This window comes from Amblyomma mixtum, chromosome 3, assembly GCF_055824585.1.
Source record: "Amblyomma mixtum isolate Tamu chromosome 3, ASM5582458v1, whole genome shotgun sequence".
Lineage (NCBI taxonomy): Eukaryota > Metazoa > Arthropoda > Arachnida > Ixodida > Ixodidae > Amblyomma > Amblyomma mixtum.
Window position 1 is genome coordinate 38,105,633 of NC_143014.1, and position 17,052 is coordinate 38,122,684.

Genomic DNA, 17,052 nt, shown 5'->3' on the forward strand with positions numbered 1-17,052 from the left:
GGCCTGCGCATAAAACCGCTAACACGAATCCGCGTCAAGCCCGCTAGTACTCTCGACCGGACGTTTCTGGATAGCGCCATAGTAAATGGTTGTGGTGGCAAAAATTTGGGAAAGCTGCTTTAAAACCTCTTGAACAGCGCGTTGTGGAATTCAAGAGAAATTGACAACCACATACTGAAGAACATTGTTGCAACCACATGCAGTGTCGGCACACAGCGGTGCAGCAGATGTATATAGGCAAGAAACAATTCGTTGTCACCTTCTTTATCACTTAGTTATTGATGGGAAATCGAGAGTACTATTGTAAGCATGCGCAGTGGCGTCGTGAGCGCCACTGCAAGGGCTGTAGTCCAACGCGCCGGTTCCGCGGAGTCCGTCACGCTGGCGAAGTCCGCTTGGTGAGGTAGTTTCTCTACGGCCAGCCAGGATCGCGGAAGCCTTCTCTGCACAGAGAAAAGGCAGGGGGCATGAGTGTGCGCCTGGTATAGTACTTGACCACAACCTTCTTTGAACAAACCAATTAACCGTCGGCCCTCAGTCCCCAGCGGCTGCGGAGCGACTGACCAAGGCGGCGGTCTGACCTGTGGCGCAGCGGAGGGTGCTAAGAATCTCTGGCTCCTGACAGGACACAATTGGAAACTGAACCTGGCAACGTTTAACGCAAGAACCTTATCAAGTGAGGCTAGCTTAGCAGTGCTGTTGGAAGAATTAGCCGGTATTAAATGGGATGTCATAGGGCTTAGTGAGGTTAGGAGGACAGATGAGGCATTTACAGTACTAAAGGGCGGGCATGTACTGTGCTATCGTGGATTAGCAGATAGGCGAGAACTAGGTGTGGGATTCCTCATAAATCAGGATATAGCTGGCAACATCGAGGAGTTTTACAGTATTAACGAGAGAGTGGCAGATATCGTAATTAGGCTTAATAAGAGGTACAAGCTGAAGGTGGTGCAGGCCTACGCGCCTACATCAAGCCATGATGACCAGATAGTTGAAAGCTTCTATGAGGATGTGGAATCGGCAATGACCAAAGTAAAATCACGGTACACTATACTGATGGGTGACTTTAATGCAAAGGTAGGCAAAAAGCAGACTGGAGACAAGGCGGTAGGTGACTATGGCATAGGTTCTAGGAACAGTAGGGGAGAGTTATTAGTAGAGTTCGCAGATAGAAATAATTTACGGATTATGAATACCTTCTTCCGCAAACGTGCAAACAGGAAGTGGAGGTGGAAGAGCCCAAATGGTGAGACTAAAAATGAAATAGACTTCATACTGTGTGCACACCCTGGCATCGTAGAGGATGTGGAGGTCCTTGGTAAGGTCCGTTGTAGCGACCACAGAATGGTAAGGTCTCATATTAGCTTAGATTTCAAGAGGGAACGGAGGAAACTGGTGAAGCGAAAGGCTATTAACGAGTTAGCATTAAGAGGGAAGGTAGAGAAATTCAGAATGTCGCTGCAGAACAGATTTCCCGCTTTAACTGAAGAAGACGACCGTAGTGTTGAAACAATGAATGATAATCTCACAGCTATCGTTACAGAGTGCGCCGCAGAAGTAGGTGGTAGGATGGTTCGACAGGATACCAGCAAGCTATCTCAGGAGACTAAAGATCTGACTAAGAAACGCCAAAGCATGAGGACGTCTAACTCCACAGACAGGATAGAACTAGTAGAGCTATCGAAGTTAATAAATAAGCGCAAGGTAGCCGACATAAGAAAGTTTAACATGGAGAAAATCGAGCATGCTCTAAGGAACGGAGGTAGCCTAAAATCAGTGAGGAGAAAACTGGGCATAGGTAAAAACCAGATGTATGCGCTAAAAGACGAACAGGGCAATGTCATCAGCAATATGGATAAGATAGTTGAATTAGCCGAAGAGTTCTACACAAATCTATACAGTAGCGAATGTAATCATCAAGTTACTGAGTGAGGCAGTCGAGCACAGCAGTGGGACATCCCGCCAGTAACGAAGGAGGAAGTAAAGAAAGCCTTAGGAGCAATGCAAAGAGGGAAAGCAGCTGGTGAGGATCAGGTAACAGCAGATTTGTTGAAGGACGGAGGAGAGACTGTGCTACGAAAACTAGCCACCCTGTATACGCAATGCCTTGTGACCTCGAGAATACCAGAAGCTTGGAAGAACGCTAACATTATCTTAATTCATAAGAAAGGAGACGTCAAGGACTTGAAGAATTACAGACCAATCAGCTTACTGTCCATTACCTACAAGGTATTTAGTAAGGTAATCGCTAATAGAGTCAGGACAACCTTGGACTTTAGTCAACCAAATGATCAGGCAGGCTTTCGTAAAGGATACTCGACAATAGACCACATTCACACTATCAATCAGGTGAAAGAGAAATGCGCAGAATATAACTAACCCCTATATATAGCCTTCATTGATTACGAGAAAGCATTTGACTCAGTGGAAACCTCAGCTGTCATGCAGGCATTGCGGAATCAGGGTGTAGAAGAGTGCTATGTGAAAATATTGGAAGATATTTATAACGATTGCACAGCTACTATAGTTCTCCATAAAGTCAGCAATAAAATTCCAATACGGAAAGGTGTCCGGCAGGGAGACACGATCTCGCCAATGCTCATCAGTGCCTGCTTACAGGAGGTATTCCGTTGACTGGAATAGGAACAGTTGGGGATAAGAGTTAATGGTGAATACCTGAGTAATTTGCGATTGGCTGATGACATTGCCTTGCTAAGCCACTCAGGACAAGAACTGCAAAGCATGATCAATCAGTTTGACAGGCAGAGCAGAACGGTAGGGCTAAGAATTAACATGCAGAAAACCAAAGTAATGTTCAAGAGCCTAGCAAGCGAACAGCAGTTCGCAATTGGTAGCGAGGTGCTGGAAGTAGTAAGAGAATATGCCTACTTAGGGCAGGTAGTGACCGCAGATCCGGATCATGAAAGGGAAATAACTAGAAGAATAAGAATGGGGTGGAGCGCATATGGCAGGTTCTCTCAGATCATGAATGGTAGCTTACCAATATCCCTGAAGAGAAAAGTATACAACAGCTGTATCCTATCGGTACTCACCTATGGGGCAGAAACGTGGAGGCTAACAAAGAGGGTTCAGCTTAAGTTAAGAACAACGCAGCGAGCTATGGAAAGGAAAATGATAAGTGTAACGTTAAGAGATCGGAAGAGGGCGGAGTGGGTGAGGGAACAAACGCGGGTTAATGACATCTTAGTTGAAATCAAGAGGAAGAAATGGGCTTGGGCAGGGCATGTAATGCGAAGGCAAGATAACCGCTGGTCCTTAAGGGTAACGGAGTGGATTCCAAGAGAAAGCAAACGTAGCAGGGGACGGCAGAAAGTTAGGTGGGCGGATGAGATTAAGAAGTTTGCGGGGATACAGTGGCGGCAACTGATAAAGGACAGGGTTAACTGGAGAGACATGGGAGAGGCCTTTGCCCTGCAGTGGGTGTAGTCAGGCTGATGATGATGATGATGAGTGTGTGCAAGGGTGTGTGTAAAGCTAAAAAGAAACACCAGAGGAGAAACGAGGCAGGACAGGAGAAAGAAATAGGCAAAGAGAAAATACGAGCTCACCGGTTGAAGTCCTGTGGCTTGAAGAGAGGTGTGCCTCCAGAGCTGAAGGAGGAGGGCGCCGTTTGGCTCTGGAACACGTATCCGCCACTCTTCCCGATCCGGCTCGACTCTGCAGCGGCCTTTCTCTGGCCGGACAGCACGCAGACCTCCTTTAGGGACCTCTGCTGCTCGATGGACTGCGGGCCCGGCGTCACCTCGCCAAACCAGCCAGGGCCCGTATTCGGGATGCCTCGGACGATCTCCTTGGAGACCTGGTACTCGTCGAGAGAGCACTGCTCTTCATAGAGAGGCATCGTGGTTAACTTCATGCCTTGCTCTGACTTGTCACCCTCCACAGGGAAATACTCTATGGAGCCTGAGGGTGCGAGAAACAGTGCGACCCACCATTCCTGTCGGACACTGCTGGCCCTGGTCGTTAATCCCATCCTGGTACGAATTGAACACCTCCAGGAGCACGGCCTTCGTCTTCTTCGGTCGCGCGCTGTTAGCTCCGGCCTTCGAAAGTCATCGTCGTCTACTGGCAGCTTCAGGCTGTGGTTCCTCGAGGCGCTCTTCTGCGCCAATAAAGTTAGGTGTCTGCTGGCGGCCTGGCCGAACGGCTGCGTGGGTTTCTCAGAGTCTGTGTGAGCTCAGTTAAGCAGTCATCGGACGCTTCCCCTCGATGAAACGATATCAGCGTGTTCTTAACCTGCCTTGGTAATAATAATTCAGTTTCTGAGAGTGGTAGCCAACCACTAGATACTTTTGAGCTTGCTGGTAAGATCTCACAGCTAAATTTTAATTACCTGCGCTGGCCAGCACTTGTACTGTGCACCTTGGCTCTCATTTTAATGTCGTTTTATTCCCGCCGTCCTTCTTTAGACGTGCCGGAGACTGAGTGAAACATCTAATGAGACTACCGTGAAAATGAAAAAAGCTTCCTTCATATTTATGCATTTACGCTCGACGGTAGTTTTCAAAAGAGTGACAAAAATTTAATAGGGTACGGAAAATCATACACGAGTACACCAAGCAAAGCACTCCTGGAGCAGAGCCTGAATGCGATGAACGGGAAGGCCATGCAGTTTGGGCAGCCGAGGCAGAAGCGATGTGGATTCAGAAATGAGAGTTTGCTGTTTGTGCAGCCAAAGCAGGTCCGAACGCGGCACACGCGAAGATCCTGCAGTTCGTGCTGTGCGACAGAAGCAATGCGAGTGCGAAGAGAGGACCGGCAGTTCGTGCTGCTCGAGCAGAGCCTGAACACGACCAAGGCGCAGACCATGCACCTCGGGCTGCCAGCTAGAGGCGTAGCGACGAAAATGCCTAGTCAAGGCCAAAGGGGCAACGAAGGAATTTGCCAGACAGTTTCTCGACAATCTATTCTGCTACAGTTGCTCGATATGTGATCAGTTTCGGTTCAAGAACGATCGCTCTGCCCTGCCTCCGAAACATTAACCGATACTCGCTTTGGAGTTCCCTAGTAGTGATCTCTCGACATTCCAACTGTACGCTTTGTGAATACGGTTGGTCTGCATAGGCCGACACCGAACGTCTACAAGCATCCGCCGAAGGCTGGCCTCCTCCCACAGATGAACAACATAGGAGAGAGTCATTTTCACCGATGATCCCGTTTGCGCAAATAAGAGGATTATTTGACAGATGCAGTGTATTGATTCAGCACAATTCGATACCCATCACTCCCCGAACCGTTACCTGTACCAAAGAAACGAAAGCCAAGGTGTTCGTAAGGAGGGTACTATTTCCAGCCGTTCAGTCTAGCACCATCTCCATACACAAGTGGCAGAGCGGAACGCATGAAGAGGTAGTATACGAATATGTACAGAACCACACGCAAAAACTTAGTTTACGTTACTCTCAGGAGAGCAGCCGAAATCAACGGGCTGCAGTTGACTAACGCCGTAGGGCACTTCCACTTCCATTATGGGAACAAAAACGAGGACAGATCGCTGGCCGACGGGTTGCGTTGGTTAGGGTCACCTCGCCTTGACACTGTTCTGCTATATCTAGGCGTAGAGTTACTTATATATTGACACTGGTATAATTCATATATATCCCCAGCCGCCAGACGACAAGGTTAACTGGAGGGATTTGGGAAAGGCTTTTGTAGTGCAGTGGACAGGAAAGAATATATGATTTATGAGTTCTCGTAACAAGGTCGAACATCACATCCACAGGATGACCTGTCAGGATGTATGAAACAAGGACACCCATAAGGATATTTAAAATTTTTATTGCGGTGCCTCTAGGAATGGTCACGAAAATTCCGTAAACTGTGGAGGTGCTAACTGTCAGTAGCAACGAAAGTGGCGTCATGCGCCACGCTTCTTTGTAGGTCTCGGCGTTAATGTGGCTGCGTACGTGGAGGTACGTGACACCATTGTAAAGACCTGGATAGAAGGTATATTAAAAGGAAGACTTTATATCTTTTAACAAGATTCGGCTTGCGCACACCGCTTGATTTACACTGGAGTAGTTGGCCGAGAACTTCCCCGACCGTGTCGCTACATACCTGTGGCCTCCTAGTTCTCCAGATTTAAGTGAGTTGGACTACTACGTGTGAAACGTCGTTGAGAGGGAGACCACGAACAGCCATGTTAACGCGAAAGACTCACTGAAGGCCGCCATTGCTGAATAAACGGCTAACATCTCGAAGTACCAGCTGTTCCGAGCATGGAGTCACGCACCTCCACGCACGCAGCCACATTAACACAGAGACCTACAAAGAAGCGTGGCGCATGACGCCACCTTCGTTGCTACCGACGGTTAACACCTTCACAGTATGCGGAATTTTCGGGACCATCCCTAGAGGCAATAGAAATTTTATATATGCTGATGGGTGTCCTTGTTTCATACATCCTGACAGGTCATCCTGTTGATGTGCCGTTCGGCCTTGTTACGGGAGCTCATAAATCATACATTCTTTCTTGTCCACTGCAGGAAAGAGGTCTTTCCCATATCCCTCCATTTAACCTTGTCATCTGGCGGCTGGTGATATAGAAGAATTGTATTGGGATCAATATATATGTAGCATGTGTATGTAGCTTGTTTCAATATATATGTGTGTGTGTGTGTGTGTGTGTGTGTGTGTGTGTGTGTGTGTGTGTGTGTGTGTGTGTGTGTGTGTGTGTGTGTGTGTGTGTGTGTGTGTGTGTGTCAATAGATATGTATAAGTATATGTCAATATATATGTAGCTTGTGTCACTTGTGATGGCGATGATGCTAGACAACGGCTGGAAATAGTGTCCTCCTTACGAACACCTTGGCTTTCGTTTCTGTGGTACAGGTAACGGTTCGGGAGCGATGGGTATCGAATTGTGGTGAATCAATGTATTGCATCTGTCAATCAGTCCTCTTATTTGCAAAAACGAGATCATCGGTGAAAATCACTCTCTCCTATATTGTTCATCTGTGGAAGATGACCACGCTTCGGCGGATGCGTATAGGCGTTTGGTGTTGGCCCATGCACACCGACCGTATACACGAAGCGTATAGTTGGAACGTCGAGAGATCACTACTAGGGAACTCCAAAGCGAATATCGGTTAAAGTTTCAGAAGCAGGGCAGAGGGATCGTTCTTGAACCAAAATTGATCGCACATCGAGCAACTGTAGCAGAATAGATTGTCGAGAAACTGTCTGGGAAATGTCTTCTTTGCTCCTTTGGCCTTTACTTGGGCGTTTACGTCGCTTCGCTTCTCCCTTGGCAGCCTGATAAATTTGTTTTTGAGGAAAGGAAATGGCGCAGTATCTGTCTCACATATCTCGGTGGACACCTGAACCGCGCCGTAAGGGAAGGGAGGAATGTGGAGTAAAAGAAGAAGAAGAGAAAGAGGTGCATTAGTGGACGCCTCCGGTATAATTTCGACCACCCTTGGATCATTAACGTGCACTGACATCGGAGAGCACACGGACGCCTTTTGCGTTGTCTTCATAGAAACATGGTCGCCGAGGTCGGGTTCGAACCTGGATTCTCCGACTCGGTAGACGCGCGCCTTAACCACTGAGCCACAACGAAGTGCAGGGTTCTCGCGTTGGTCGCGTTCAGACGCTGCATTGAAGCACGAACTTCGAGGTCTCGTTTTTGAATACACTACGCTTCTGGCAGCTAAGCCCAGCGTGCATGGTATTCCCGTTGGTCACGTTCAGAACCTCCTCCTGCAGCACGTTGATTGGTGTACTTGTGCATGATTCCGTACCCTAATAAATTTATGTCACTTGTTTGAAAACGATCATGGCGGGTAAATGCATCATTATGAAGCAAGCTCTTTTCATTTTCATGGTAATCTCATTACATGTTGCACTCAGTCTCCGGCGCGTCTAAACAAGGAAGGCACGAATAACAAGACATTAAAATGAGAGCCAAGGTGCACAGTACAAAAGCTGGCCAGCACAGGTAATTAAAATGTAGCAGTGAGATCTTACCAGCAAACTCAAAAATATTTTGTAGTTGGCGGTCGTTCTCAGAAATTGAACTTATTATTACCAAGGCTGGTTAAAAACACGCTGATATTGTTTCATCGAGGGGAAGCGTAATATGACTGCTTAACTGAGGTCACAGAGTCTGAGAAACCCACGTAGTCGTTCGGCCAGACCGACAGCAGACACCTAACTTTATTCGCGCATATGAGCGCTTGGAGGAACCATAGCGAGAGACTGGCAGAAGACGACAACGACCTTCGAAAGCCGGAACCAACAGCGCACGCCATGCCACCAAGGCAACAACAACAACAACAACGACAGAAGAAGACGAAGGCCGTGCTCCTGGAGGTGTTCGATTCGCACCAGGATGGGATTAACGACCAGGGCCAGCAGTGTCCGACGAGAAGAGTGGGGCGCGCTGTTTCCTGCACCCTCAGCCTCCATCGAGGATGACCCCACGGAGGGTAACGAATCAGGGCAAGGCATGGAGTCGGCTACGATGCCTCTCTACGAGGAGCAGTGCCCTGTCGACGAGTACCAGGTCTCCAAGGAGGTCGTGCGAGGCATCCAGAACACGGACTCGATCTGGATTGGTGAGGCGACGCCGGGCCCGCAGTCCATCGAGCAGCAGAGGTCGCCACAGGAGGTCTGCGTGCTGGCCAGCCAGATGAAGGCCGCTGCAGAGTCGAGCCGGATCGAGAAGAGGGACGGATACGTGTTCCAGAGCCAGACGGCGCCCTCCTCATTCAGCTCTGGAGGCACACCCTTCTTTAAGCCACAGGACTTCAACCGGTAAGCTCGTATTTTCTATTTGCCTCTTGCTTTCGCCTGTCCTGCCTCGTCTCTCCTCTGATGTTTGTTTTTAGCTTTACCTTTGCGCACCCTCACGCTCCCTGGCTTTTCTCTGTGCAGAGAAGGCTTCCTTGACGCTGGCTGGCCGCAGTGACACTACCTCGCCAGGAGGACCTCGCCAGCGTGACGGACTCTGCGGAACCAGCGTGTTGGACTATAGCCCTTGTAGTGGTGCTCACGACGCCACTGCGCATGCTAACATTAGTACTGTCGATTTCCCATCAATAACTTAGTGATAAAGAGGGTGACAAGGAATTGTTTCTTGCCTAAATACATCTGCTGCACAGCTGCTTGGCGACAGCGCCTGCGGTTGTCGCAATGTTCTTCAGTATGTGGTTGTCAATTTCGCTCGAATTGAACAAAGGACTGTTCAAGATGTTTTATAAAAAGCTTTCCCAAATTTTTTCCGCCACAACCATTTACTATGACACTATCCAGAAACGTGCGCTGGATGCGGATAAGTGTTTGCGGTTTTATGCGCCGGCCTGTGCGTCTACACATGCCACCTGGCTTTGTGCATCTTGCTGAATTTAGATGCATTGGGGTACGAACGTGTAGCCGGTGTGTTTTTATATGAGCGTGCAGTTACAGCGTATTACAGTGCACGGACGTTTTTTGCGTTTCGCCGGCAGCCCAATAATAAATAGTTATGAGGTCTTGGTGCCCACCTCAGCTTTGCCGTTAGTGAGTGAGTGAGAGTGAGTGAGAGTGAGTGAGTGAGTGAGTGAGTGAGTGAGTGAGTGAGTGAGTGAGTGAGTGAGTGAGTGAGTGAGTGAGTGAGTGAGTGAGTGAGTGAGTGAGTGAGTGAAAACAATTGACCGAAGGGTTAGAGTGGTCGTCATACCTCCAGACCATGCAGGTCTTAGGGCGCATCCGTTCGACGGCCTTGACCAGTGTCTCGGTCGTCGCTGGCCTTTACGGAAAGCCAGGCGAGAGAAGTCATTCGATGGAGCAGTCATGAGATGTGTTTGGAGGATGCGCTTTACAGCCCCAGACTATGTGATCTAAAGCAGCTTTTTCGCCGCAAAAGCGGCAGTTTGGGGTACAGATTCCAGCAAACATGCGCGAGCACACATTTGGGATGGGAAAGGAGTCGGTCCGAAGTCGTCTCCGCGTTACCCGCTGCGCCCTCGATATCGACCGGCGAGGCGGCGGGGAATTTCCTGCGTACGGGTTTGAAATGGGTGGTGTGGTCGTCGTAGGAGGCTAGGACCTGGCCGGTTGCGTCCGGGTTCTTGCCTCCTGCCGTCCCTACTGGGTTTTCAAATTTATGTTTTTGGGTAGAGGTTTTATTTGAATCTTTTGTTACGCCGATTGCGTCCGGGTTCGGACCGTCCACTGCTCGACCGGCTCCAGCTCGAGCTTGTGCGCGGGCGGCCTCGTTTCTGGGGTTCCTGGCGCAGGTCGAGACCCATACCAGGTCAATGTCTCGGAGAGGGGATGTTTCGTCAACATTTTCCGGGATATTTTCAACATTTTCCAGGTGTATCGTTTCTGAGAATACAGTAGCAAGTTTGCGCTCGCGTGTGCGTGTGTGTGTGTGTGTGCGTGTTTCTCTCTCCGGTCTTGTGTTAATATGCGCAAAGTTTTCCTGAAATGACGAGAACCGTACAGCCGGCGTATGCATATATCTTCGTGACGGTGTACAGTCCTTATCGCTAGACGTGTTTCAAGGTGATTCGGTGACGTAGGTGAGATGTGTGCAGTGCGACTGGACAGTGGACTCGTCGGCACAGCAGCCTACTTTAATCCCTGCGACACCATCCCACAGGTTGCCTCATATATCATCAGTGCACTACTGTAGGATAGAAGTCGTGGCTCTTGCGAGAAGCGAGACTATAACACTCGTCAGTACTATAATACTGAATCATGTTGCTACTCGACAGCCCCGCAGGAACCGTCACCCCGTCTAGAAAAACTTGCATCTGTCTCGTTTCTAAACCGAGATTTATTCAATGATATTGCATATTAGCATCTACTTCACCAGTCACAAGACCGTTATTGTTGACCTAAAGAAAGAAATGAATGAAATGAAATGAAATGAAATCTTTTATTTGCCATCAAATACAGATGGGGGGATTGTAGAAAGAAAGCTGTCCTTGGACAGCTTGACGGGTCCACAATCCCTTATTTTGGCAGAGTGGCGGCATCACGGAACATATTCTTGATATCCAAACATATACATACATACTTAATATGATACAGACTTAGTACTCGTAGTAAACGAAAACAACAGAAAACAACAACAAAAAGAACAGAAAAGAAAAGCGGAACTCACTTCCACAAATCCAAAAGAAAACAACAGCAAGGCTAGATAACATTACCTACAAACGAAATACTTCTGCCGGAGGTCCTTGTAGGTTGCCGTGAAGAGGTCAAAACGGACAGAATTATAATAATTCAAAAGCGTTGGTATTGTGTACTTAAGGCACTGTTTCCCGTAACTTGAACGTGACATTGGTACTGACCAATCCTCGAAGTGTCTTGTAAGGTAACTTGGAGTTCCATCCTGTAATTGGTATAGGTTACTTATATTGTTGATATCCCTGTGGATTTCTTGTTTATATACATGGCTATACATGGTTATATACATGGTTTATATACAAGAACTGCCCAAGAACTAAACCACGTTTTCTGAAATTGAAATTCTTCCCCCGTACTGCGCCAGCTAACGCTGAAGAACATTCTCGTTACTCACTCGTTATCCCTCTGTAAGCTTTTTTATACATCGCTTTGTTATTTCAAGTTAGATTATTCATGTCTGTGGTTTGTTGCTCATCCATATTTTGACCGAGTGGACTTCACTTGGTTGCTCATTTATATATTGACAGAGTGGTCCATCAGGTTCTGTGGCCTCTAGATCTTTAGTGTCATGAAAAGCAGTGACTGACTGGAGCTCAGCGCCGCTGGGATCACTTGCTGGCGGATGGCTTGGAACCAATTCGCCCGTTCCAGGGCACGGCGGTGCCGTACGGTGTGGCGGACCAAAAGAATACAGCGCCGCTGCCTGAGCGCGCGTCTTTGAAGAAAAACGGTCTTCGTGACGGTACCTCGTACAGTACTTTATCAGCGTTATTTTGTTACAGCCGCTTTCCCAGCCTGGAACCTGAGTTGTGAGGAAAGGAAATTTGGCGCAGTAACTATCTCACTCACGGTGGACACCTGAACCAAGCGGTGAGGCAAGAGACATAGAAGGGTGTGGTGGAGAGTAGGCACATATAGTCGCGTAGTAGTACAGTCGAGCCCGGATATATTTAACCGATATATATATCGAATTATTATTTATATCGAACAGTCAAAGCATGCTCTTGAAAATCCCATGCAAAAATATACCACCATTGTTCGCGTTTACCGAATTCGCGTTCAGCGGAACTTTCGATATATCGAACGGCTCCGCGCACCTTCCAGTGGCGCTTCTCGACCCTAACGGCGCTTTTGGATCACTTTTCGCGCGCGGAGACGGAGCGGCTGCACGGCCTCGGGCAGCCTCCTCTCGGCAGCGCTAGCTCTGTGCAACAGCGTGCCGTGTGAACGTGGGATCTTCTTGCGGGTGACCTTCGGTCTCTTGTACTCATTTCCCACTCCACATTGCTGCCTTGAGGCGAAGCCAACCTTACTTACCACATCCCAGCGGCGGCTGTCGCCTGGCATGCCTCGCAGCCGGAGGCACTGCGCAAACCAACTGAACCTTTATTTTAATGAGAAATTATTTTAATTCACGTGTACAGGCTAGATTATTAGACACTTATAATAAGCGGCGGATAGTTCCAAGACACCGCCCGCTGCGATAGAGAGGCGACAATAGGGAGGTATGAAAACCAGCCGCGGAAACGTGGCACCAGAGTGCGCTGATGACGCATGGCGGCGCTGACAGCAGTGGAGCGGTAAGGCGCCTGGCGTGAATGAGCGCATTGCCGCAGCCGCATTTTTTCTACCGAGAGCAAAGGTATTCGTAAAATAAGCCTTCCGATTTCCCATCATTCCCCCTTTCAAATGTTCTGTTTATTGATCCCAATACCTGACGCGTTTTGTGCATGTGTGCGCACCACAGCTCTCAAACATGTATTGATTTGAGTACCCTGAAATGACCACCTCGTATTTTTCCTGCGCTTTTATAGCAGGTTCGAACATGCGTGCTGCGGGACGTGTAAACCTCATGGATTGCATTACCTATACGAGTGCCGACGCACTATTTGCAGCGCAAGTTAACGGTGCACGGGTGTCCACAGAAGAGAAAAGAAAACCATTTCGGCGCATTCACGAAAGCCAATCGCCTGAAATGCCTGAAGGTATAAGGGGACGTTAATGCTAATACCAGGCGACTTGGCTGCGAAACAGCGCTACGAGTTTTTTTTTTTTTTTCAGAGGACACGCATCCCGCAAAGTTTTTATACCGACAGTACTTTGCATATTTTGACACTGCTAAAGAGATAACATGTTGAGAACTCGGCAAAAGCTAAAAGGAAGGTGTGACTATAGGCGCGGGTTCCGATTGTCGGACCTAAAACGCGTGGCAGCATCCAAACAATTTCACGGAGGTATAACATATTACTACATCGGGATTGCATAGGGGGGTCACACAAATTAATGGTATTCAGTATCTCCACCGTACTGATTACGTTGCGTGTAAAATACAGTGGCCATTTCGTCCTCGATGCCGATGTAAGATCCTTGTAGGATGCATAACATTTGCGACGTCCAACTTATTGGTAGAGTTTGAAGGAAAGTAGCGCAAAAAATAATGTGGCGATCCCCTTTTGCGTGTTTTATTTACAGTACGTCGGGAGAAAACATTTTTGAGTCATTAACCAATGTAATCACGGCTAAATTAGGGTGAATTAGCGGTTGGCTCTACCTTTGATTTTAGCATCCATCTTTAGGCTGTAGCGCTAGGATCGTTGTGCGAGCCATATTCATGTTTAACGGCTGCGGGCGTTACACTGAAGGCGACTGCAAATGTATCATAGCCATATAAGAGAACAAAAATAATCGGCCATCTGCCAGCTTAGCTTAGCAGACATGCGTCCCGTCGTGGTGGCTCAGCTGTTACGGCGCTCGCCTGAAAGACGCGGGTGCGATCCCGGCCGCGGATGCCGAATTTCGATGTAGGCGAAATTCTAGAGGTACGTGTACTGTGCGATGTCAGTGCACGTCAAAGAACCACAGGTGGTCGAAATTTCCGGAGCCCTTCACAAAGGCGTCCCTCATAGCCTGGGTTGCTTTGGGACTTTATGAGCCGAAAAGAACTAAATCCGTGTTTCGATAGAGGCCGACGCGTACGCGTGCTATGCGGTGTCAGGCGTGCTAAGCAGCTTTAGATGGTCGAAATCAATCCGGAGCCCTCCACTACAGCGCGCCCTTTTCTCTTACATCTACCACTCTCTCCTTCAATCCTATACTTTCACGACACGGTTGAGGTGTCCACCGGGAGAGCCACAGTTACTGCCCCTATCCTTCTCACGCAACAAATATTTATTTTTTCCTCATACGTGCACCGTCCCAAGTGCGAGGCTCCGCGTCGGCTGCATCTATGGTCCTCCCGCAACGCTTCTGATGTGCCACGTCGCCAGCGCCGGGTTTTTTCATCACTGCGTCGGCCGCTTCTGCGCACTGCAGCGTGGCGCGCCATCCTCTCATTTCAGAAACTTTTTCTAAGAGTCGTTTTGCGGAATTTAGCAGCGCGTCTTGTCGCAACCACGTCTCCAGGTGCCGCGTGTGATGACGACGAAATTAGCGCGAGGCGCGACGCATGGGCTGTGTGTACAGGGTGCTCACTTGATTATGTGCAGGCGCGCTCCACATGACGGCGACGGAGAAAGCCCGAGGCACGAAGCGGGCGGGTCGACGCCGATGACTACGAGACAGCGGGAAACGAAGCTGAGACGACTAGCGTTGTAAAAATTGACAGCCGCCTTTGCCCATCATGCAAAGAATGAACTCGGAGATTTTCTCATCGCCCTCGTGCCAAGTACTATGTTCCTACTTGCACCAGGAACTCCCAAATGCTCGGCTGTAAATGCTTACCGGCAACTCGCAGTGAAGTTTCCGAAGACGAAGGCAGCGTCATAAAACATAGCCCAGCAACCAGAAGAAGCAACTTTTAGTCGGATCCAGCGCTGTGTTACGACGCTAGCGCTCATTGCATAGCTCGAGGCATAAGCGTCCTCGACGATTTCAGACAGAGACGCTCAAGCCACAACGAGTGCGCGTATGCGCCCGAGTAACTCGTAGTTATAAGAAAAGTAAAGGTGCGGCAGCAGTCTCACACTGGATGAACGCCTGAACCGTGCCGTGAAGGAAGAGATCCTTCACCTGAAGGAGAAGATCGGAAGAGGACACCTGAAGGAAGAGACCGGCGGCTTTGTTGCCTGCCAAGGTCCATGTACAAGGAAAAAGCCATATTGGCCGTGAAGAAGAACTTCACTAGTGTGAAAAAGGGCAAACTAGAATTAAGACTAAAGCAGTCGAGTTTTGCCAGCATTTATATCTGGGGCTTGCAAGAGATATACATCCGCCAGTGAAAATGGTGCGTTGCATGTTTTCTTTAGCGTTAACACACATAAACTAGATGCTCCGTTTCGTGCCATTGTGAATGAAGGAAGGGGGGGACAGACCATTATGCTGAACGATTCTGTGAATCAGGCGTGCGTGTCTCATCGTGCAGAACGATATCGTGCAGTCAGGCGACTGCAGCGCCACGTGGTCATGACACACTCTCATTTATATATTCTCTCACAGGGCGATTCAGGTGCGCCATGAGAGGCACAGTTGTTGCGTCTTTACTTTCTTAATAACTCCACTTCCAGATTGAGAAGACGGCTCTAAACAGCTAACGCCTATTAAAATAGTGGCTGACCGACAACAATAAGAGCAGGAGTCTTCTCCAGTTCCTGCACGAAAATACCTTCCATGATTCCTTATAGTATTATGTCTTTGAGGCAAGTGTGTCAAATAAAAAAAAAATGCTCTTACACGCGACTGCAGGCGTTGGGTGCACAGGAGCATGGCTTTTCGTAGGACACGTGCAGACGCCGAAAATTGGTGATGATGAAAGGAAAGGTGCAGTACCTGACGCCCTATCGGTGGACAAATCAATCGTGCCGCGAGGGAAAGGATTAAGATGAGAAGGAAAGGATGAACAGCGAAAGAAGCGTAATAGTGGAGAGCTTCGAATTGGTTTGTCCACATGGGGTTCTTTATCGCTGGCCAGCCGAGGCGGCCTCGTTTTGATAGTGGCGAAATCCACAGACATTCGTCTGCTGTGAGATGTCAGCGAACGTTTAAGACCCCCGCAATGTGGTCGAAATTAATCACGTGCCACTGAGATGCAAGACAATCACTCAGCATTTCCTTTCCTCAAAAACCTTTTTTTTTTTCCTACAGCGCCTCTGTTTCCCTTCTTTCTTTCATTCCCTCCTCCATCTCTTCCCTCACGTCGCGGTTGAACAGCCCCCGAGAACCAGACAGGTAGTGCGCCTTTCCTTTCGTTATAATCGGTTCTTTAACACACACTAACATCGCACAGAGCACGGGTCTCTTTTGAATTTCGTCTTCGTCGAAAAGCGGCTGCCATGGGCCGGGACTAAATCCCAAGTCCCCGTATTCAGAAGCCGATCAACACAGCACCTCCTAAATGGAAACACCGAGTGCAGACGGAAAGGCCCAGACACAAAGAAACACCAGTGTCTGAACAGCCCGCTTTATGACGGCTTTTGCTGCACAGACCACCCAACAAGTCAGGGAAACGTGTAGATAGCTCAAAACATTTTCTGTGTGTCTTCAGAACATTAACACGCACGACACAGTCCACTCTGCCGGTGATTTTACGGGGCCACGTTGGCACGCGTGGACAATATACCGCCACCGCGTATACGTGGGCCACAGCAAATGAGTGGCTTTGTTGCACTGCACCAGGGAACTGAGATGATGGACCATATACCTCATGCATGGCTGCAAGCCACCTTCGCACTCCATCCGAGATATCATATCCAGCACTTGAGGCCTTTTTCCATGATACGCAGGTTGCAATGCGAGAACGCTGATCTGGGCCGTATATTACAAGGATAAAATTTTTTTGAATGGCGCAGTGGAACAAACACAGGAAGACACGGAGACAGAAAGAGCGCCTACTGCCAACTGAGTTTATTGGGGGAAACACCAGCTTTATACGCCAGTACATTATCATAATCAGTGCGTTATCGTAGCCAGGACAAG

General features: G+C 48.6%; 2 protein-coding genes across 2 annotated transcripts; one reads left to right on the forward strand and one right to left on the reverse strand.

Moving 5' to 3' along the window:
• Positions 1 to 412: 412 nt before the first annotated feature.
• On the reverse strand, positions 413 to 4,395 carry LOC149349723 (importin-7-like). The gene is made up of 3 exons (XM_089575475.1): positions 4,355 to 4,395; positions 3,570 to 3,995; positions 413 to 443 (listed from the first exon to the last, which is right to left on the reverse strand). Exons 1-3 carry the CDS (start codon positions 4,393 to 4,395, stop codon positions 413 to 415), a joined length of 498 nt encoding a protein of 165 aa, XP_089431601.1.
• Positions 4,396 to 8,353: 3,958 nt separating this feature from the next.
• LOC149349724 (importin-7-like) lies at positions 8,354 to 8,932 on the forward strand. The gene is made up of 2 exons (XM_089575476.1): positions 8,354 to 8,778; positions 8,899 to 8,932. The coding sequence occupies exons 1-2, from the start codon at positions 8,354 to 8,356 to the stop codon at positions 8,930 to 8,932; spliced, it is 459 nt and encodes a 152-aa protein (XP_089431602.1).
• Positions 8,933 to 17,052: the final 8,120 nt, after the last annotated feature.

Bases quoted from the DNA above. Each gene is read 5' to 3' on its own strand.
- LOC149349723 (XM_089575475.1), bottom strand. From the start codon at position 4,395: ATGAGAGCCAAGGTGCACAGTACAAGTGCTGGCCAGCGCAG. The intron at 3,996-4,354 runs GTAATTAAAATT...AATTCGTACCAG, and splicing joins ACAAGTGCTGGCCAGCGCAG to GATGGGATTAACGACCAGGG. The intron at 444-3,569 runs GTGAGCTCGTAT...TTCTCTGTGCAG, and splicing joins AAGCCACAGGACTTCAACCG to AGAAGGCTTCCGCGATCCTG.
- LOC149349724 (XM_089575476.1), top strand. From the start codon at position 8,354: ATGGGATTAACGACCAGGGCCAGCAGTGTCCGACGAGAAGAGTGGGGC. The intron at 8,779-8,898 runs GTAAGCTCGTAT...TTCTCTGTGCAG, and splicing joins AAGCCACAGGACTTCAACCG to AGAAGGCTTCCTTGACGCTG.